The following is a 23,310-nucleotide window of genomic DNA, read 5'->3' on the forward strand; positions in this document are numbered from 1 at the left end:
ATAAAACCAAAGAAATTTAGTTTTGTCCCGAATTGTATCAGGATCTAGGTTCTCCTGGGCAATCTTTGGGTTCAGGATCTAGTGCTTACTAATACATTTATATTTTTAATTAAATATGGTATAATTTGTATTTTAGTTTCTTGATATTAAATGACATACAAATTAAGGATTTTTATAAGATTTCATTAGAGATGGAAGGTGGTGTTCGTTGGTGGTCTAAAACAATGTTAGGTTAACCTAGTTGTTTCACAATACTCAACCATCTTTGGCTTGTAACATCGTGATATTAATTTAAATGAAAGTCCATCTAATGCAATACACACAAATTGGCTTTATTTGAAGTGGTAGCAATAATCAACGCAAATACGCAAATAGGAATGTGCCATTAACTAGTGCCTTCAAAAGTCAACTGATACATTCAAACACGCATGGTTACACAAAATTAACATAAATGTTGGTAATTAAACATAAACATTTACTGAGGTCTCCCGATTCCTTTACATTTAGGTACTACATATTATTAAATAGTTATGCATCGCATTTATTATTTTTAATATACGCGTAAGACAGGCATGTGAAAAACAATGATATTTTAAAGAGCGCGATTTAAACAAAACAAGGATGCCAACCTGACGGTATAACATTTGTTTATTCATATCTTTATTTTAAAAAAATGTTAAGTGGCCTCCTCAACACTAAAATGTACGAGTCAAAATAATTATATGAAGAAAGCAATATCACATATCAATCAAAAGTCATATTATTAAATATTATTTATAATTCAGCTTTGAATGTAAATGACATTCTGATGTTGGTATAGATGGAATCATTAGTGCACAATAAGCACATCGTAGGCCCTATCTAGTGACAGCCCCTTGTTTTGGCGCAATGTTTAGAGTAAATATCCTAGGATCATTCATTCTTGAGCTAAGATCATTGGATCACAGATCGAAGAGCAGAATGATGCAACTGGCAATTAGGAAAATAATTTTTTAATGGATTTCTTTACACATATGGACATTCTTTAAACAATTATATTTACAATGTAAAAGGGTCTGTGAGACTCAAATCCCGTAAAAAAAAAAAAATTCCCAGATTTAAAAATCTCAAATGTATACTATTTTACTGAAAGAGAAACAAAACAAACAACATTAACCACACAATTCACGTGTCATCTTGTAAATAACCTTGTTCTCCACATACTTATGAATGTACTATGAACTGGGAGGGATTTGGCCAGAGGCTAAAGTTCAAGCAGATACACGTTGTGCTGCTCCTGTAACGACGTCACACGCTCTGTGAGGTTCCATGCAGACTGTGAATCACCGACAGATATCAAACAAGAAAAAAGAGTTAAAAACCATAAAGCTCACTCAAGGCTGACAAAGTGAGCCTCGAATGAGATGACATTGACCTACTTATATACAGGGCAGTGGCACTAAACCCAAAAATTTTACTGGTCCCTTACTGAATCATAAATGAAGTTCCAAAAGGGGGAGGGGTTGAATTGTATCCCATTGGAAAGGGTACCTTTCATACTTTTGGTGGCGGTAGCGTAGCTAGGTAGAAACTCGAAAGGTACCCTTTCTGATTTCTTAAAATGTTTCGGTTTTAATGCAAATATTAACTGGAAAGGTATCCCCTCGGAAATGGTACCTTTCAGGATTTGCTGTACAATGACACAGGAGAAAATAAACCGGAAAGGTACCCTTTCCGATTTCTTAAAATGCATATTATTTTCTGCTTAAAAATCCTGAAAGTTATCCCCTTGAAAACATATCCCAAAATGGTTGTGCTCACTCATAATATTATATACCATTATGTATGGTCTATTAAATGCAATAAAAAATCAAACCAAATAAATCAAATCAAAATCCCGAAAGATATCCCCTCTGGAAACATATCCCAAAATGGCTGCCAGACAAGTAATATATCGATACAGGCCAGGCGAAAGAATGGCATGAAGTAAAAACATCAGTAAAAAGACCAAATCTACAATTTTACATTTGATAAATGTTAATTTATTAGCTCCTTATAATGTTTAATAGAGCTTAGGTTAGGTTAGGTTAGGTTAGGTTAGGTTAGGTAAGGTAAGGTTAGGTAAGGTTAGGTTAGGTTAGGTTAGGTTAGGTTAGGTTAGGTTAGGTTAGGTTAGGTTAGATTAGGTAAGGTTAGGTATTCTGTGGACACTCCTTACCAGTGCCACCTAGTATGAAACTGAGGAACTAGGTGCTTGTATCGATACATTAGATGTCTGGCAGCCATTTGAGATATGTTTCCAGAAGGGATAACTTTCAGGATTTTAAAGCAGAAAATCATATGCATTTTAAGAAATCGAAAGGATACCTTTCCAGTTTATTTTCTTATGTGTCATTGTACAGAAAATCCTTAAAGGTCCCCTTTCCGAGGGAATACCTTTCCAGTGCATATTTGCATTAAAACCGAAATAATTAAGAAATCGGAAAGGGTAGGTACCTTTCCAGTTTCTACCCAGCTTCACTACCACCACCAAAAGTATGAAATGTACCCTTTCCAAGGGGATACAATTCTATCGTCCCGTTCCAAGCTAAATATTTCTTATTATTATCTATTATGCCAATGTTTAAGAAAGACATAATAAAAAATGTTTATTACAATGTCATATGTTATTAAAGTCAAAGGAAAACGCCAAAACGAGATACTTTGAGTCATTCTAGGTTAGAGTAGAAACAGTAGCACAAAACTCTAAACCAATCCGTTAGAAATAATCAACTGTTTCAAATACACAAGTAATGATATTAAATAAGCATTACTAAAGGTTAAATTTACATAAAAAATAACAATTAGTAATAATACAAACAAATTCGTGTTTTCCTGAGCCTCCAGGGATAACGAAGAGTGTAAAACTATATATATAATATATTAAAAAATAAAACTACATATCGGTGTTCAGGGGCGACAAAGAAAAACGTTCCGGGGTGGGCGGCACACCCAAAAGACGGATGCAGTTACTCAACATGACATTAATAAAGTTAGAAATAGGCTTGGAATAATTACAAATTTATGGTTTCAAATATTGATATTTGTGTTTTAAACATTAATTTAAGTATTCAAGTTAAAAAAAAATAAATAAAAAATAAAACAAAATTTGCGCTCGGGAGGAGTTATTTTACCCCCTCCCCCAACCCTTTTTCTGGCCACACCAAGCTGGAGTCTTGCCAGTTATAGATATGACAGGTTAGGTAATACAACAAACATTACAGTAACAATAAAACAAAATGGAGAACACATTTTTAAAAAGTCCACCAAGATTATAAGTAACCTTTCTGATATAAAAAAAAAATTGCCAGTCAGAAATTATTCTGGAATAAAAAATACAGGGCAAAAATTTAGTTATATGTATCAAAACTACCATTAAAACATTAAGTAGGTAATTCCAAAACGAGGAAATATTCTGTAAAAAAAAAATTTTTTATTTTTCCAATATAGTAGTATATAATAGGGGCTACGGCGCCAGGGTCCAGGGTCCAGGGTCCAGGGTCCAGGGTCCAGGGTCCAGGGTCCGGGGTCCGGGGTCCGGGGTCCGGGGTCCGGGTGCCAAACCACCATCTTTGATTGTGACGTCACGGCGTCACAAGTTTACGAGACTGCGAGGATACAGGACTACAAGTCTACATGAGTACTTGAACACGAAGTTTCGTAGCTCTGTAGCCTCGCAGTCTCGTAAACTTGAAGACTCGTAGTCACGTAGTCTCGTAACCTCATGCCTCGTAGTCGCGTAGTCATGATGTCTTGGATCTCGTAGACTTGTAGCTACGTAGCCAAGTAGCCTCGTAGACTTGTAGCTACATAAACAAGTAGTCTTGCAATCTTATAACATAATGCTGCTGGAGTAGTTGGAGCTTTATACACTCGTAGGAGTTGGAGGAGTCTTGTAGACTCGTAGAATTGAAGCTTAGTAGCCAAGTGATCTTGTAGCCATGTAGCCTTGCAGTCATTTGGAGCCGAGTAGACTTGTATCCTTGTATCTTCATAGACATGTAGTTTCGTAGCCACGCGACCTTTTAGCCATGCAGTCTCCCAACCATGTATAACTCGTAAACAGCTAGATCCTTTTAGACTCGTAGCCTTGTAGCCTCATAGTCTCTTAGACTCGTATCATTCTAGCCAAATATCATTGGAGCTGTTGAAGCAAAAGGCAGTTGGAGCCAATGACTGTAGGAGCCAATGACTTTTGGAGCCAAAAGACTGTTGGAGCCAATGACTTTTGGAGCCAAAAGACTGTTGGAGTCAATTACTATTGGAGCCAATGACTTATTGAACTAAAAACTGATGAATTCATAGACTGATGGAGACATTATATCCTAAATTAACATTGACGATCGCATCCTACCGAGTTGAATGTACGTGAGAATGTACCTCCTTTTCGTTAAGAGCTTTCTTTTTGTAGAATGTGCTTCCTTTTAATTGGCGGTGCATTCAAAATATGCTGCCTTTTTAATTATGCTTCCAAATGAGCTGCCTTTTTGTTGATGGTGCTTCCAAAATGTGCTGCCTTTTTGATGATGGTGCTTCCAAAATGTGCTGCCTTTTTGATGATGGTGCTTCCAAAATGTGCTGCCTTTTTGATTGTGCTTCCAAAATATGATGCCTTTTTGATGATGGTGCTTCCAAAATGTGCTGTCTTTTTGTTGATCGTGCTTCCTTATTGTTTATGGTGCTTCCAAAATGTGCTGTCTTTTTTATGGGATTCTTGGTCCTCTTGTAAGCGTAAATACATGATATGTTGGTTTAATTGAATATCATTAGCTGTCGATGAAAAAGGTCGTGAGGTTCGGAAATAACTGGTCTATACATCTGACATTGTTTATGACCCGGTCTCGCGGTCCGAAGACGTTTGGTCTATATGTAAGTGTGGCTTTGTACACGAACGGATTAGAGGTTATTCTAAGTAACGAAAAACTAGACTTTCATGTTAGGCTTATCGGCAACATATTTAATTCGTCGAACATTGTCGTACATTGTCATGAGTTGTTTTTCGTAGAGTGAATGATTGATTAACTCCGCGAAAGGTAATGGAAACCAAAATATAAAATTTATTTAATAATTAGTTACACTTGTCACTGGTCAAAAGCAAACCGTCGACAGGAATCCATCGATTCGATCTGTAAATTAAAAAGTTATTTTCGGTGAATTTTGGAATTTTTCCCGAATTTATAAGTCAATAAATACAAATATCCAATATGACAGTCGTAATGGCTTATAGGATGATGGTAGTAGTTTATTTTAAGCCTCTTTTAGGATTTTGAACATGATTTATTGAAAATATTATTTCTTACATAAAATAAAATATTTTTTCTTTGTCCAAGGATCGAACCAATAACAGGAATCGATATAATCAATCATTACTTTAATGATTGAATTTTTGTGATGAATTTTGGATTTCTTTCCCGAATTTCTAGCTAAATAATTACACGATTCCAAGATGGCACCCAAATTTCAAGATGGTGAGCACCTCAGTAATAATAAATGATTCCTGCACTCTAGCGAGTAAAACTTAAACAAGTATGATGGAAATGTACTCTATAAGACGAGTATACACAAGATGGAGTCCTCCAGCAGACGAAAACAAGATGGTGGCAATGTCCTCTAGCAGGTGGTTGCTCCTGGTAGCATGTACTGAACACAAAATGTCGGATCCATGATGGTCATAAAGGTCAAAGTCAAATATCAAGGTCAAGGTCAAGTTTCAATGTCAAAGTTCAAGTTCAAGGTCAAAGTTCAAGTTCAAGGTCATACATTCAAGGTCATGGTCAAAGTTCAATGCAAACAGTTGAGGACAAAGGTATGGTGAACAGAAAATTATACTAACTACGAGCTAGCACACACTAGCAGACGAAAACAAGATGGCGGGCTCCAGCGGACGAAGATAATGTGGCGGACATGACGCCATACTAGCTGATGGTATATACATTTTTATTGATGATGGTAGGTCAGTCTGTAGGTGGCTTCTGTGGAGGAAGGATCTGTTGCTTTTTTTTTGTTCTTACCAGTTTCGAACCAAGGACGGGAATCGATGTAATCAAACAGTATTCTAACAAGTTAATTTTTTGGTGAATTTTGATTTTTTCCCCCCCGAATCTATAGCATTAAAATTACGGATTTTCAAGTTGGCGGACATGATTTCATACTAGGTGACAAAATATATACTTTGACAAAAGTGGTGGGGAGGTCAGTCTGCCTGCAGTCACCATGAGAGAAGGATTGGATGCCATTTTTTTTGTTCTCACTGGGTTCGAACCAAGGACTCCGAGCTCCATGTCGAAAAAGTATTTTTTTTAATATTTTTATTAAAATTTTATTAATTGAATTTTTTTATAAATATTGAAATTTTTTTCCATTAAAATCGAATAATAAATAAAGATTTTCAAGATGGCGGCCGTAACGAAAATTGGAACGGTGACATCATAATCCTAGATGACTTCGGAGGCTTATCGGAGGCTGTAGACATGGATGCTTAAGCCTCTTTTAGGATTTTGTGTTCTTTCTAAGGCAAAAGACTTTTGAGGTTTTTCGAAATCCTAATTTTTGAATTTTTGAGGAATAAAACGAGAAATTTTTCCTCAAAACGGTAATTTTTGAGTCATTTTGTAGGAATTTTGAGGAATTTTTGAGTCAAAAATGGCCGCTTTGACATCACAATCCAAGATGGTGGTTCGGCACCCGGCACCGGACCCTGTACCCTGGTGCCGGAGCCCGTATTATATACTAACAATATGACTTTCAATTATTCTCAAAAATGGTGTTGTGATATTGCACTGTATTTCAAAAGGAGATTCTTTTATGTTTGTATGTAACTAACATGTGATATCACGTAGTGCAAAGTATGAAGCATTATGCACTGTGATGCACTATGTGTTATCCTACCACACACTCATCTGTAGGATGTGAGGATATTGAGGAGCGTGCTCTTGCCGGCCACTGAGGGCCCCATGATGGTGGTCAGCTCTCCAGAGCGCAGCCTGTCGCTCACGGACTAAAGAGCTACACTACCGTGCACTCACCTGCAGCCTGTGAGGATGTTGAGAAGCGTGCTATTGCTGGCCCCTGAGGGCCCCATGATGGCGGTCAGCTCTCCAGAGCGCAGCCTGTCGCTCACGGACTAAAGAGCTACACTACCGTGCACTCACCTGTAGCCTGTGAGGATGTTGAGAAGCGTGCTATTGCTGGCCCCTGAGGGCCCCATGATGGCGGTCAGCTTTCCAGAGCGCAGCCTGTCACTCACGGACTAAAGTGCTACACTACCGTGCACTCACCTGTAGCCTGTGAGGATGTTGAGGAGCGTGCTCTTGCTGGCCCCTGAGGGCCCCATGATGGCGGTCAGCTCTCCAGAGCGCAGCCTGTCGCTCACGGACTAAAGTGCTACACTACCGTGCACTCACCTGTAGCCTGTGAGGATGTTGAGGAGCGTGCTCTTGCCGCCCAATGAGGGCCCCATGATGGCGGTCAGCTCTCCAGAGCGCAGCCTGTCGCTCACGGACTAAAGTGCTACACTACCGTGCACTCACCTGTAGCCTGTGAGGATGTTGAGGAGCGTGCTCTTGCTGGCCCCTGAGGGCCCCATGATGGCGGTCAGCTCTCCAGAGCGCAGCCTGTCGCTCACGGACTAAAGTGCTACACTACCGTGCACTCACCTGTAGCCTGTGAGGATGTTGAGGAGCGTGCTCTTGCCGGCCAATGAGGGCCCCATGATGGCGGTCAGCTCTCCAGAGCGCAGCCTGTCGCTCACGGACTAAAGTGCTACACTACCGTGCACTCACCTGTAGCCTGTGAGGATGTTGAGGAGCGTGCTATTGCTGGCCCCTGAGGGCCCCATGATGGCGGTCAGCTTTCCAGAGCGCAGCCTGTCGCTCACGGACTAAAGTGCTACACTACCGTGCACTCACCTGTAGCCTGTGAGGATGTTGAGTGGAGCGTGCTCTTGCCGGCCAATGAGGGCCCCATGATTGCGGTCAGCTCTCCAGAGCGCAGCCTGTCGCTCACGGACTAAAGTGCTACACTACCGTGCACTCACCTGTAGCCTGTGAGGATGTTGAGGAGCGTGCTCTTGCCGGCCAATGAGGGCCCCATGATGGCGGTCAGCTCTCCAGAGCGCAGCCTGTCGCTCACAGACTAAAGTGCTACACTACCGTGCACTCACCTGTAGCCTGTGAGGATGTTGAGGAGCGTGCTCTTGCCGGCCACTGAGGGCCCCATGATGGCGGTCAGCTCTCCAGAGCGCAGCCTGTCGCTCACGGACTAAAGTGCTACACTACCGTGCACTCACCTGTAGCCTGTGAGGATGTTGAGTGGAGCGTGCTCTTGCCGGCCAATGAGGGCCCCATGATGGCGGTCAGCTCTCCAGAGCGCAGCCTGTCGCTCACGGACTAAAGTGCTACACTACCGTGCACTCACCTGTAGCCTGTGAGGATGTTGAGAAGCGTGCTATTGCTGGCCCCTGAGGGCCCCATGATGGCGGTCAGCTTTCCAGAGCGCAGCCTGTCGCTCACGGACTAAAGTGCTACACTACCGTGCACTCACCTGTAGCCTGTGAGGATGTTGAGGAGCGTGCTCTTGCCGGCCAATGAGGGCCCCATGATGGCGGTCAGCTCTCCAGAGCGCAGCCTGTCGCTCACGGACTAAAGTGCTACACTACCGTGCACTCACCTGTAGCCTGTGAGGATGTTGAGGAGCGTGCTCCTCCCAGAGCGCAGCCTGTCGCTCACTGACTAAAGTGCTACACTACCGTGCACTTACCTGTAGCCTGTGAGGATGTTGAGGAGCGTGCTCTTGCCGGCCCCTGAGGGCCCCATGATGGCGGTCAGCTCTCCAGAGCGCAGCCTGCCGCTCACAGACTTGAGGATAATCTTCTCCTCTGCAACCACATTACATCTCAGTAAGAACAAGCACACCTTGCAAGGCCACTGCAACTTAACACCCATCTATATTTAAAAACCCACGATTAAACATCCTATTAAAACTTAACTTTTTTTAAACTGCAGGTTTGAGATTAATTACATGCCATAAATTATGATAAGTCACTATCGTGAATGGTTTTGCTACGAGTGCGACAACTTGAGTTGCTCAAGTAAAACGTGATGAACGAAACAGCTGTCAAAATTGCCTCCACCCATTCCAATTTTTTTTCTCTCCCCCAACAAAGTTGTTAAAATTTCAAAAAACTTGTACGTGGCAAACATTATTTTCCTATTTCCTTGGCTACGCTGAACACATTGGTTCACGGAAACTAAATCTTAAAATACCAAAGAAGCAAGAAGCCAATTGTGTACACACTTTGGGCAAGTGCTGTAGGCTGCTCGATCACCGGCATGGTTGTAATGTTTCCCATTTGAGAGCAACGACAATAAACACAGAGGTTTGATAGCACGGTGCATAAGCACGGACTCGCACTGCTCGAGGGCGGATAGGTGACAGGCGAATCGACGGCTTGCAGGAGCAGCCCGCGCTGCGACAAGCCGGCAGCGAGAGGCAGCGGAGACTGCCTCTCACTCGTAAGTCCCACTTACACCCGGGTATTTTATTATTAGTTATATGGTCAACAGCTTTACGCCAAAGACCAGATTCAGTCATAAACCGACACTCTTTATACTCGCGTGCAACTAAATCGACTCAACCCTCCAGTGCGCACAAAAAAGTGTATTTAAAAAAAAATGGCTTTTCCAATTTTCACAAAACAATTAATTTTCGACAGCCTAATCTTTTATTTTTAAAAGGTCTCCTTAATCATTAAAATTCGTACAATATTTTTTTTTAATTAACGTGATCTGAACGTAAGCATAGCAAAATGCGCTGTGTCGGTAACCACGTGTTGAGCGCCGCAATCGCCTATATAATCCCAATTTTTACCGATATTTCTCATCAGTCTCTTATTAGACGTAGACCTGAAGACATCTATGCAAGCTTCAGTCATTGTTTTGGCGAAACCATGGATACAATGCCAGAAGAAGCTTATAAATGGTTGCTTTGTTGGAAGCAAGCTGCAGTAAACGACCTTGAGCCAATCTGCTGTCTCAAGAATATTCAGAAGGTTTCAGGAAACTAGTCCCTTCATTCAGAGACCACATACCAGCCGGCGCCGGTGCACACCTGAGAGTGGAGATCACTTTATCGTCTCAACTTCACTGCGAAATCGGCATCTCACGGCATTGATGTGCAATAGGAGCTACGACATGTTCGAAGAGTAGCTGTTAGCAAATGGACAGTCTGAAGACGCTTGAGGAAAGCCAACCTCACTCCAAGACGGCCCGCTAAAGGCCCAAAATTGACCGCACGTCATCGCTAAGCGCGACTCGAATTTTCTCTGGAACACGTCAATTGAAGCATCAAGCAATGGCGGTCCGTTCTGCTCACTGACGAGAGCTGAATGTGTCTCCATGGTAGTGATAGGAGAGGCCTGGTCTACAGGCATCCAGGAGAGCAATTTTCTTTGTACTGGTTTGCTGAAAGTCTCGTACGGTAGCAGTTCATACATGATGTGGGCTGGCATATCCTTTGAGGAAAAAACATATTGTTTTCATAACTGGTGGAGACCGGAAGGGGTGTCTGACTGCTGAACGATACATCACAGACATTCTCCTGGATCATGTTGTACCCTACGCAGGATATATAGAGAGGAAGACTTCATGTTGATGCATGACAATGCTCAGTATCATACAGTGCGTACAACTCGGCAATTCATCGATGAGGTTGGTCTCGAGACGATGGATTGGCCAGCTGTCAGTTCCGACATGAATCCGATTAAGCATTTATGAGACGAACTCAAACGGAGGGTCCGAGCCAGAAATCAGGCACCATCTATCATCAACGAGCTCAAGATAGTGCTGGAGGAGGAGTGAAGTGGGATCCCCCAAGACTTTGTCAAAACCTTAATAAGATTTATGAGGAACCGCATGCGAGCTGTTGTAAAGGCAAAAGGAGATAATACCAAGCATTGATCAAAACGTTTTGCTGTTTTGCGTGAATGTTTAGTTTTAATTTAATTTTAAATATCCCAAATTGTTTTTTCCCCATCATCCTGCAATTTGCCTAAATTATTATTCAAATATCATTATAAAAAAATACTGAAGAAATGTTCACGATAATGGTGCCATTGTAATGTCAAAACATTATACTTTCCAAAATAAAATGTTTTGTGATATTCGGAAAAGTCAATTAAAAATACGCCTTTTTGTTCACACTGGAGGGGTGAGTCGATCTAGTTGCACGCGAGTGTGTATATTAATCACAATATCTTGTTTTCTTGCTACGACTGCGCCCCGCAAGTGGGCGCTTCCATTCGCAATGTGGGCCACTCTTCAAGCCTGCGGGAGTCAGCTCAAGGGTAGTCGGCCCATAGCTCTTCCACTCGCAGTGTGAGCCACTCTTCAAGCCTGCGGGAGTCAGCTCAAGGGTAGTCGGCCCATAGCTCTTCCACTCGCAGTGTGAGCCACTCTTCAAGCCTGCGGGAGTCAGCTCAAGGGTAGTCGGCCCATAGCTCTTCCACTCGCAGTGTGAGCCACTCTTCAAGCCTGCGGGAGTCAGCTCAAGGTAGTCGGCCCATAGCTCTTCCACTCGCAGTGTGAGCCACTCTTCAAGCCTGCGGGAGTCAGCTCAAGGGTAGTCGGCCCATAGCTCTTCCACTCGCAGTGTGAGCCACTCTTCAAGCCTGCGGGAGTCAGCTTAAGGTAGTCGGCCCATAGCTCTTCCACTCGCAGTGTGAGCCACTCTTCAAGCCTGCGGGAGTCAGCTCAAGGTAGTCGGCCCATAGCTCTTCCACTCGCAGTGTGGGCCACTCTTCAAGCCTGCGGGAGTCAGCTCAAGGTAGTCGGCCCATAGCTCTTCCACTCGCAGTGTGAGCCACTCTTCAAGCCTGCGGGAGTCAGCTCAAGGGTAGTCGGCCCATAGCTCTTCCACTCGCAGTGTGAGCCACTCTTCAAGCCTGCGGGAGTCAGCTCAAGGTAGTCGGCCCATAGCTCTTCCACTCGCAGTGTGAGCCACTCTTCAAGCCTGCGGGAGTCAGCTCAAGGGTAGTCGGCCCATAGCTCTTCCACTCGCAGTGTGAGCCACTCTTCAAGCCTGCGGGAGCAGCTCATGGGTAGTCGGCCTATAGATATTTTAAACTACACAAACACGCCTAACAACAATACTTGATTAGACTTAATGTTTTCAACGCTTACTGAAAAACAAGATGGAGAAAACTTTTTGAGTGTGCTACGGAGCTTGGTAACAAATGCACACATGTTGGAACAGGCCAGGAAACAATTGAATCGATACCAAATAAACTTTCTCACATCGTAGAAACCTTTTTTGTTTCTTTCTACTTTAACTTCAGTAAAAATCACCCAAAATAATTTAATCTTGACGGGATCGAATACCGCACTTCATTTATTTTGTTCTATAGATTCTATTTGGGGATAGTTAATCAAAACTGTTGCATTATAAAGCACAAATAATAACTTCCCGAATTTTTATACATTGTACCTATTTTGATATCATTTAACAAGCTCCACTCTTCAGCCTGTAACAGTCGGCAAGTACATTGCAATTTGACTGTACAGGATTAGTTTACGCGGAAGATAAAATGCCATAATGGTTACTGAAGTCCACCAACATCGACAAAAAAAAGTGGCCAAAGCCAGATGTGTAAGTGGAGAGGCACGAAATGATACACGAATTTAAAACAGCGCACAAAATAGTATAATATTTCAAAACTCCAAGATGGCAGGGATCCATAAAGAATCTCTCGTATAAAACGAGCTCAAAACCTACGTCAAAGACGAGTAAGGAAGCAAGTGAAACACACCTATAGCTTGGTGGAAGGCAGGCGTGCGAACACTCGGCGGGCAGCCGGGCGCAACGAGGTGAGGCAAGAGACGCAGGGTCGTCGCTGACGTCACGAGTCGTCGCACAGCACCTTGACTGTTGCCCTGCGGCGAGGCGGAGTCAAGGCCTGCCTGTCTGCAGCGCTGCTTCACGACCAGCGAGACAAGCGCACTCCCGACCGACCGAAACACACGCCGTACCAGGCGAGGAACCGTGTATCTTCCGTTAGTCTTCCACTGCTGTGTCTCGGCACCTTCATCGCGGCATCGGCGCAGCCCATCACACAGAAAAACATTTTCTGTACTTTTACAAAAGATTCCTTTGGAAACCAGTTGCCAAGAAATAGTTTTTAAAACTACAAGAAAGATATTGTAACATTGTACAAAATATGGCTATGGTAATTTTTGCAGATATGAAATACTTTTTTCGAGATAATACTGAGTATTTATTACAAAAATTGGCGCATAAATTAATATTTAAATTAAATGTATGTTTCATTCAAGCTTAATGTTTTTAAAACCATGGAAAAGATAATAAAATATTCAATAATTGAACTTGGTTTTGTTTTATTTTGCTTCTTAATGTGCGCAGTTAATACAGTAAAGCTATTCATGGAAAGGTTTACAAATACAAATAACTAACTGTTCTGGGCTTTTTAATTCCAGTTCCACCCCCCCCCCCCCCCCCAACTTTCTCAGGGATTTTCACGCATACGCTGTTCTCGTGAAACTAACCACTGCAATCAACAATTTGACTCTCTTTCTGTGTCCTTCACTTTGAATTTAGCGGTTGACGTATATGACGAGTACAAGTATCTAGCAACTAACATGAAACTCCCGCGCAGACTGCTACTACCCCAACACACGAATGAACTCAGCTCGGTTATCGGGGACAGAACAGAGCAGTTTCAACCAAGGCACCTCCAGGCAGCTAAATGAACCTTGTTATAACGAGTCAGTTGTGTTTCTGAAATACATTGTTCCGTCCCATTATCACCGCACTGGATCAAGTTTCAGCATATTGCACAGCTTTCTGTTACGAGTGTTGAAATAATTTGGGCTGTGTATTTAACTGAAAGCTGTGTAGAGCTTAGTTTCGGCATATCATCTACTTAAAGTAAATACACTCGGTCAACACACAAAAGGCAAAGTCGGAAAAATCAGTTACATTAGTCAAGCGCAATAACCGAACTGCAGTATTGTTGAATCGACACGTAACAACTGCGACAGGCGTTTCGCGCAAGAGAGAGAGCAGAGAGCAAACATCAGCAAACCAGACCGTGCAAAAGTATCGCACTTTTGTACGACTGAAGGTGCACAGAGGAGAACAGCCCCGACTCTTCAGAAACTAGCCAAGGCCACATGCCACAGCGTCGCAGGTCGCAGAGGGGTTGTGAGACGGTATACAGTTGGAGGGGGGAGGGGGGGTAGGGAGGTAGGGGAAGCTGTTCACAAATGTAGTCTGAGAATTCAGGTTACAAGTGTTGGAACATAAATGCGCCAGTCTCGCTGTGACGTCTGCAGAGTTGCCGGCAGTTGTCGGCCAGAACCCGCACAGCCAGCAGCCACACCGCTGGGTCGGGCCAGATCCTGGCCGGGAAGCCCGGCTCGCTCGTCGCGGGGAAGCCCCCGCGGTCACCCCAATCTCTAACAACTTCCCGCCTGGTGGCACGAGCGGCCCAGCGTTTCATAATTATTGCTTTCCGCTAATATTACATGTTTAAGAAGAAGCCATAGAAGCAACTCTGTGCTAATCGCATCACTTGTGTAAGGTTTCCTTTTAGCAATATAATTGTAATATTCGTCCATTCAGGGTGAACAAAATTAATAACATTGACAGCCGTTGAAAACCCCATTAATGAACATCTAGTTAGTCGAGAAAAAAGTGTAACATTAAACTTTTTTTTTTTTTTTTTTTTTTTTTTTTTTTACAAAAAGCACGTCGGTAAGCTAGCCATACACAGGCCACGTTCCCTCTTACAATGTTAGCGACTTAGATCACTGACGAGTGTAGCTTTACTTCCGAAGGCTTCTGAACACTCATGCTGCGGCTACTGGGTTGAAAGCTATACATCCGCTCAAGCTACCAAGTAAAAATTGCTAGAATAATGGGAGAGATTGACCAACTACGTACATATGGATATGGTAACTCTATAATTCTAATAACTACATGTTGAGGTGAATTATAGTGTAGATGACTAGCGATGCAGCCAGAACAGACACCAAGATTCCTAATGCCTACCACAAACACTTACGAGCAGAAATTAAGGACCGATATGGCTGATCGCCGATAATGCCCCAAAAAGGTTGTTTGCTGCCCAGTAACTCGAGTAGACAAGGTAATGAATGCGGCCCATGAGCATGGCCGTCGAGGGGAGAGCTGGGCCCATTGGTTGTCCGCTGCCCAGTATCCCGGCGCTTCAGGGAGTAGACAAGGTAATGAATGCGGCCCATGAGCATGGCCGTCGAGGGGAGAGCTGGGCCCATTGGTTGTCCGCTGCCCAGTATCCCGGCGCTTCAGGGAGTAGACAAGGTAATGAATGCGGCCCATGAGCATGGCCGTCGAGGGGAGAGCTGGGCCCATTGGTTGTCCGCTGCCCAGTATCCCGGCGCTTCAGGGAGTAGACAAGGTAATGAATGCGGCCCATGAGCATGGCCGTCGAGGGGAGAGCTGGGCCCATTGGTTGTCCGCTGCCCAGTATCCCGGCGCTTCAGGGAGTAGACAAGGTAATGAATGCGGCCCATGAGCATGGCCGTCGAGGGGAGAGCTGGGCCCATTGGTTGTCCGCTGCCCAGTATCCCGGCGCTTCAGGGAGTAGACAAGGTAATGAATGCGGCCCATGAGCATGGCCGTCGAGGGGAGAGCTGGGCCCATTGGTTGTCCGCTGCCCAGTATCCCGGCGCTTCAGGGAGTAGACAAGGTAATGAATGCGGCCCATGAGCATGGCCGTCGAGGGGAGAGCTGGGCCCATTGGTTGTCCGCTGCCCAGTATCCCGGCGCTTCAGGGAGTAGACAAGGTAATGAATGCGGCCCATGAGCATGGCCGTCGAGGGGAGAGCTGGGCCCATTGGTTGTCCGCTGCCCAGTATCCCGGCGCTTCAGGGAGTAGACAAGGTAATGAATGCGGCCCATGAGCATGGCCGTCGAGGGGAGAGCTGGGCCCATTGGTTGTCCGCTGCCCAGTATCCCGGCGCTTCAGGGAGTAGACAAGGTAATGAATGCGGCCCATGAGCATGGCCGTCGAGGGGAGAGCTGGGCCCATTGGTTGTCCGCTTCCCAGTATCCCGGCGCTTCAGTGAGTAGACAAGGTAGTGACTGCGGCCTAAGAGCGCAGCCGTCCATGAGAGTACTGGGCCCGGGCACCGAGGATTTCCTCCCGATATGGCCCTGCCTACAACTGATCATAGTTGATTTTTTAGTATAAAGTAATTGACGTACGACTCTGGCAATACATTTCCGGAATTAAATCTTCCTCTGCTAGCGGCGAAAAGGGGAGAGGAAGGAACTCTGTATTACATTCTTAGCTTAGCTGCTTGACCGGTATGAAAGATACTTGCGCATATATTTTGACAACGCACCACGAACAGTATAATGTCTGATACGTGTCAAAACGTAATAATGAAAAACCCTCTAATCTTGATGGAGGCCACAACCACATCCTTCCAAACAACATTAGAGTGTAACTGACAAGTTCAATCCTGGTGCGTAGCCTTTAGACGAGGCTCCGTCAAGGATGTTGCCACCAGTAAAAAAAGCACATAACCTCATTGGGCTCAGTGAGTTGTGTTCGCTCGTGCACAATCAACACAAGTATTCCACAAATAATACAGTATAAACATCACTAATTCTAGATAACTGGCCATGATCGTACACTGCGAGAAGCTCGCACAAGCGCAGTATTAGTGTTAAGTAGTGTTCACTATACGCTTAAATCTTGCTTAATAATGTGATTTAACTAAAACTGTGTTACGTTTTCGGGCAGTAAGAAGGTCAAAACGTCGCAATAGGTTTCCAAGTGAAAATTTTTGTAATAAATGAGAAGATGCGTACGTTGACTCAACAGTGCCGAATTTTGTATTTATTTATTAGACCTATTATTTTTAATGTTCATGCCAAGGGGATATGCTGCAAACATCACGGCGTATTCGCTAAAACAGAAAAATTATCTTTCTCCATTTAATTTAGACATTCCTGCGCTATTGTGAATTTTATTTCGTAAATACCTTTTCTCTTTATAATACGAGTAATACACCACCAACGAAAGCAGCACCAATATCTCGTAAGCTGAAAAACCAAAATAACCCAAGGAATGTAGTTAAATTTGGGTCATTTGTGGCCAGGCCGCTGTGCTTGCTTTGTGTTGTATAAGCGCTTATCGATATAACTACCGGAATGTAAATGTTTATGTCGATTGTAGCCCAGTCGTATCAGTAACGCAACAACTCGACCGCGAGGACACATTCGTATTAATGCAAAGACAACGGTCTAAAACTCCAAAATAACATTTAGGGTAGCAGAACTCACTTCAATCATCCTACAGATGCAGGTAGATTTTTAAGTTTATATTTCTGTACGTTGGAACGTTGGAACAAGAAGTGTTTTGGTCTATTAAACGGCAAATATCAGGAAAATATATTTCAGTTTAAGTGCCTTTATAAATCTTACTAACGGTTTGTGTATAATATTTTTTCGAGACGTTTGACCTTTTATTTAATCGTGGAATAGATATTCCCGGCATTTGTTTAAATTGACTTTGGCATTTTTTTTTTGTTCACACGTACAACAATATAAACTTCGAAACCTATGTGCGCCTGTAGGCCGAGCTGAAATGGATTTTGTTCTGCGATCTCATTTTGGTCACCCCTCGAACAAGTGTTAAGTCAACCAAAAAAATGTTTCAGATAAAATTTTAAGATAATATTTAGTAGGTTTTTAATCTTTTAACGGACAGACTTGATACTGTACCCACAGAGGCAGTTAACGACTTTTCCCCCCTTCAAATCCTATTTTGCACTTTCCTCTTCCTCCACTTGGAGAAATTCAAACAAAAGTTTTTCAAAATACTCCCCAATTATCCCCCCCCCCCCCCCCCCCCCCGGTATGATAATGCCAATACTAACTCGAGCAAGATTTTTTCCCTGTATGGTTTTAGTCTGGAAATAATTTGTTGCAATTAAGGCAGTAATCGTGTCGATAAAATAGTAGTGGTGATAGTGATAATGATATGTATGTGTGTGTGTGTGTGTGTATATATATATATATACACACACACACACATACATACATGAAGAGACTGAATTGGACCGACAATATTCAAAAACAGGTTCATCACAGGAAAATAAATTAGAAATCCCTATATTATTTACGATCTAAAGTGCTTCCTAAATCTGGTAAACGTGTTCGCAGTTGGGGCTGAACAACTTTTTCATTGTAAATAACAGAGAAATTATTAAGATGTAACACTGAGCGTCTGGATTATGTTTAATGTTCTACAACCACTGTGAACTTTGTCGCCGCAGCAATATTATTTCATTAAAATAATTGGGGTAGTAACACGTCACAAAAATACGAGTAAAATAAAGGGCTACGCCTACCTGGGCACTCATTCGGTGTGCAGAGCTTCAGAAGAAACCACGCGACTTGAAAACTGCTCAACATATCAGAGTGGGGTCTGTTTACAAAAAGCGTTCAAGAACACGTTAAGGGGCCCGCCTCGTCAGGGGTGTATGTGTGTTAGTGAGGCGGGATGATAAGCGCGACGCTCGATGGTATTTCTAGCGCGGTATGGCCTCTAAGCGCAAGGCTCTGAACTGGCGCGCAGTCTTCTCGTCGTCAATTGATAACTGTGAAATTTGTGCGGTGACCGTATTTTTATATTACGGGGAAATGAAGATAAAGGTGTAATTCAAGCCCCTTAAGTGCTTTCAAGAATCTGTACCACTTGCTTTACACCTAAAAATTACTCTGAAAACATGCGTTTCAGCCATTTTAACTCTTCTAGAAATACAGTTTTAAAACATGATCCAAAATTAAAAGTACTTTTCGGGCATCAGCGAACTCTTAAATGCTTTTCGTAAACACACCCCACTCGGATATCTTGAGTAGTTTTGAAATCGCGTTGTTTTTCCTGAAGCTCTGCGCACCGTCTGTGTGACCAGGTAGGCGGGCCCCTTAAGGGGCCCGCCTACATGCAGTGCAAAGTGAGCTGCAGAGGTTTAACAATCAGTTGTTTTTATCGAAACTATTTGACATGCGATTACCGATTTCGGATATAAAAGAGATTAAGGTACCGGGCATGATCCTAAAGTTGTTTAAGATGTCTCAGACATATAGTCGATTAGTAAATGCATGCTGAATAAGCCTAATTAGCGTATTTTCAGAGGCACGCCAAGCTCACAGTTTTCATTACTATTGCGTAAAACCACTTTTGGATCGTGCACCAATCCTTTCTCTTTCGCTGCGTATATAATTTGCACTAGGTCACAACGGAAAATTTTGAGAAAAACCGTGATTTCTACGACGTGTGCTGCGCGAATGTTCTTCCCGGTATGTGGCGCCGCCACGGCCGCTTGACCTTGGATGACGAGGCAGGATGAAGGGGGGTCTCCGCGCTGCCTTTCTTCCTGTCCTCTTTCAGTTGTGCTTCGCTTGCCCGGACTGAATACTCACCCCGGCTAGTAGTCCAGGAAACCAAGACTTAAAAAGGCACAAACCTGTGAAAAATTTGTCCAAAGCTGAATTTTTGCACAGTTGTAGATTTGACTATGCTTAATAACATACCGAAAGTTTACCGCTGTAGACCTTGTGCGTATCACCGAAAATTTGCATTTAAGTCCTAGATGACAGCGACTTACATCATTCCATTAAAATGCTACCCATTTGTACAGTTTTTAATTTAGACTGTCCATAAAACTACCAAAATAATCTTGAGACTCTAATACAGCCATTAATTTTGTAAAAAGCATAAATTGTTAATATTGAAGATGTGATATTAAGCGATTAATTCATGACATATTATTTTTTATCTTTGCCACTCAGATAAAAATACTATTTACACCAATTTGAAGAGTCCAATGCGAAAAGTGTCCAAATAAATGTTTTTGGTTATACCTTTAGCTTTAAGACAGTATATTTATAAAGAGTCTAACGTAATTAGTTGGCTCATTAAAGCGGCCCGAGCGTTGCAGTGTACTGCGGCCGTACTGATCTCTCACGGCCACCGCCGTTCCAGCGCGGCATTGCGACACACTGCGTACTGCGACACTCATTCAACTTGGTCTTATTTAGGGATTACTTAAAACATAGCTAATTCATATGAGAGGGTGTATGTTACATGAAATTAGATATGCATTTTTTTCTTATATGAATGTTTTTTGATACAATAAAATTAACAATAAACGATTTCTGCTTGGAACTTGTAAATGAAAAACTCTAGAGGACCTCTGGTTTTATATCTGCATGGATTTATTCTGTTTCAAAAATGTTATTATTAAAAATTATTTTTTAGCAAAAATTGTTTTTTTTTCCTGATAGATCGTTTTATTCTTGATCAGAACAATGCAAAATTTTAATGTAGCCTGTATTCGACAAAATGAAAAATTATATATTTACTTCTTTAAAATCAGTTTACTACATAAAAATTGAATAAAACGATACATCGTAAATGTACTTTAATTTTTTTTTTTTTTCACTTTTACAACATAATTCCTATGATAATAGGTTTTTTTTTTAGAAAATAAATAAAACACGAGTTGTGTTGTAAAACGTATAGGTAGCATTACATATTCAGTTTTTTTTTAAATAAGTTAATGTATTTGAGTGCTGCGCCTAGCTGACGTCGTTGGATTGCTAGTGGCAAAGAGCGGTGGTGGATGTTTTTACAAGAGTTTGACCGTATTTTATGACCCTACCTGTGAGAGGGTGTTCGTACCAGAAATCCTAACGGTTAAGGAAACTATCCATTCTCTGTAGTCACGTACGGGTGTGCTACTCGCGCAATATCGTCAAATATCACAACTTTCCGGGACGTTCGGTCATTTCTCGGTTAGCTCTGGTTTCACCATAGTAAACGGAACAAAATCTTGTCTGTAGTGATTTCATATTCCTATTACCGTAGTAGTATGGCGTTTGAGGACAAACCAAGTTTGCTGTATACTGGGAGCCTACTTAAAAAAAGTATTTATAGAGTTATTAAATTATTTACGAAACACAATTTTGTGGATCGTTTGGGAAATTATCATTTAGGACTTAACTGCTCGTTATTGGTGTGATCACAAGGGATCATCGGTAAACTTTTGACATGTTACTAAGAAACGTTTATTCTACAACTGTACAAAGTTTCTGCTTTGGGACAATTTTCCATGTTTCTTAACAGCGAAATTCGTCCCGACCCAAAGCCGGCTTCGGCAACCTCAAAGTAGTACACACTACACGGCTCGGATAGCTTCAGGGGTCAAACAAATTGTATGAGATCCTTAACAAATATACCCATTTAAAGAAGAATAAATATGCAACAACTTTTATTGAAAGCGATTTTCACGTACGGCTCTTTATATTTATGTAAGATGTATTAACTTTTCCGTAAAATTGAATGAAAATTAATTTCTCAACTTTAATGAATTAAATTGTCTATTTTATATAAAGATGTTAAAACTGTGTACTTTTTATTACTATCCTCAGATAGGGCAATGTTTATAGATTATTTTGGGTTCCATACTGTCAGTCTACTCCATAAACTGCATTTGCAATATCCATTATTGTGGATCGTTGCAAAAAATTGACATTTTGGGCTTAACTGCTCGTTTTTGGTGTGACGCACAAGGTTTGCATCGGTAAACTTTTGATATGTTACTAAGAAACGTTCACTCTACAACTGTACAAAGTTTCTTCTTTGGGATAATTTTCCATGTATTAAAAACCTTTGTTTCTTTACAGCGAAATTCGACCCGACCCGAGCCTACTTCGACAACATCGCAGTAGTATACACTACGCGGCTCGGATCGCTTCAGCGGTCAGACTAATTGTATGAGATACTTAACAAATATACCAATTTAAAGATGAATAAATATGCAACAAAGTTTACTCTAGGTGATTTCCATTTTGGGCTCTTGACGTTTATGTAAAATGTATTTATATTTCCTAAAAATTGAATGAAAGTGAATTCGTTAACTTTCATGATTTTAATTGTCTATTTTATAGAAAGATGTTTAAACTGTGTACTTTTTATTACTATCCTCAGATAGGGCAATGTTTATAGATTATTTTGGGTTCCATACTGTCAGTCTACTCCATAAACTGCATTTGCAATATCCATTATTGTGGATCGTTGCAAAAAATTGACATTTTGGGCTTAACTGCTCGTTTTTGGTGTGACGCACAAGGTTTGCATCGGTAAACTTTTGATATGTTACTAAGAAACGTTCACTCTACAACTGTACAAAGTTTCTTCTTTGGGATAATTTTCCATGTATTAAAAACCTTTGTTTCTTTACAGCGAAATTCGACCCGACCCGAGCCTACTTCGACAACATCGCAGTAGTATACACTACGCGGCTCGGATCGCTTCAGCGGTCAGACTAATTGTATGAGATACTTAACAAATATACCAATTTAAAGATGAATAAATATGCAACAAAGTTTACTCTAAGTGATTTCCATTTTGGGCTCTTGACGTTTATGTAAAATGTATTTATATTTCCTAAAAATTGAATGAAAGTGAATTCGTTAACTTTCAGGATTTTAATTGTCTATTTTATAGAAAGATGTTTAAACTTTGTACTTGTTATCACTATCCTCAGATAGGGCAACGTTTATAGATTATTTTGGGTTCCATACTGTCAGTCTACCCCATAAACTGCATTTGCAATATCCATTATTGTGGATCGTTGCAAAAAATTGACATTTTGGGCTTAACTGCTCGTTTTTGGTGTGACGCCCAAGGTTTGCATCGGTAAACTTTTGATATGTTACTAAGAAACGTTCACTCTACAACTGTACAAAGTTTCTTCTTTGGGATAATTTTCCATGTATTAAAAACCTTTGTTTCTTTACAGCGAAATTCGTCCCGACCCGAGCCTACTTCGACAACATCGCAGTAGTATACACTACGCGGCTCGGATCGCTTCAGCGGTCAGACTAATAGTATGAGACACTTAACAAATATACCAATTTAAAGATGAATAAATATGCAACAAAGTTTACTCTAAGTGATTTCCATTTTGGGCTCTTGACGTTTATGTAAAATGTATTTATATTTCCTAAAAATTGAATGAAAGTGAATTCGTTAACTTTCATGATTTTAATTGTCTATTTTATAGAAAGATGTTTAAACTTTGTACTTGTTATCACTATCCTCAGATAGGGCAACGTTTATAGATTATTTTGGGTTCCATACTGTCAGTCTACCCCATAAACTGCATTTGCAATATCCATTATTGTGGAACGTTGCAAAAAATTGTCATTTTGGGCTGA

At 41.8% G+C, this 23,310-nt stretch overlaps 1 protein-coding gene across 6 annotated transcripts in view; it reads right to left on the minus strand.

Moving 5' to 3' along the window:
- The window catches only part of LOC134531127 (ATP-binding cassette subfamily G member 4), a 264,193-nt gene that overhangs the window by 79,233 nt on the left and 161,650 nt on the right, over positions 1-23,310 (minus strand). For 2 of the 6 annotated variants that reach the window (XM_063366701.1, XM_063366706.1), the window contains one exon: positions 8,776-8,893. In XM_063366701.1, coding sequence (XP_063222771.1) covers positions 8,776-8,893 — 118 coding nt within the window. The other 4 variants (XM_063366705.1, XM_063366702.1, XM_063366703.1 and 1 more) reach the window with 4 other exon arrangements.

The sequence above is a fragment of the Bacillus rossius genome, chromosome 3 (genome assembly GCF_032445375.1).
Source record: "Bacillus rossius redtenbacheri isolate Brsri chromosome 3, Brsri_v3, whole genome shotgun sequence".
Classification (NCBI taxonomy): domain Eukaryota; kingdom Metazoa; phylum Arthropoda; class Insecta; order Phasmatodea; family Bacillidae; genus Bacillus; species Bacillus rossius.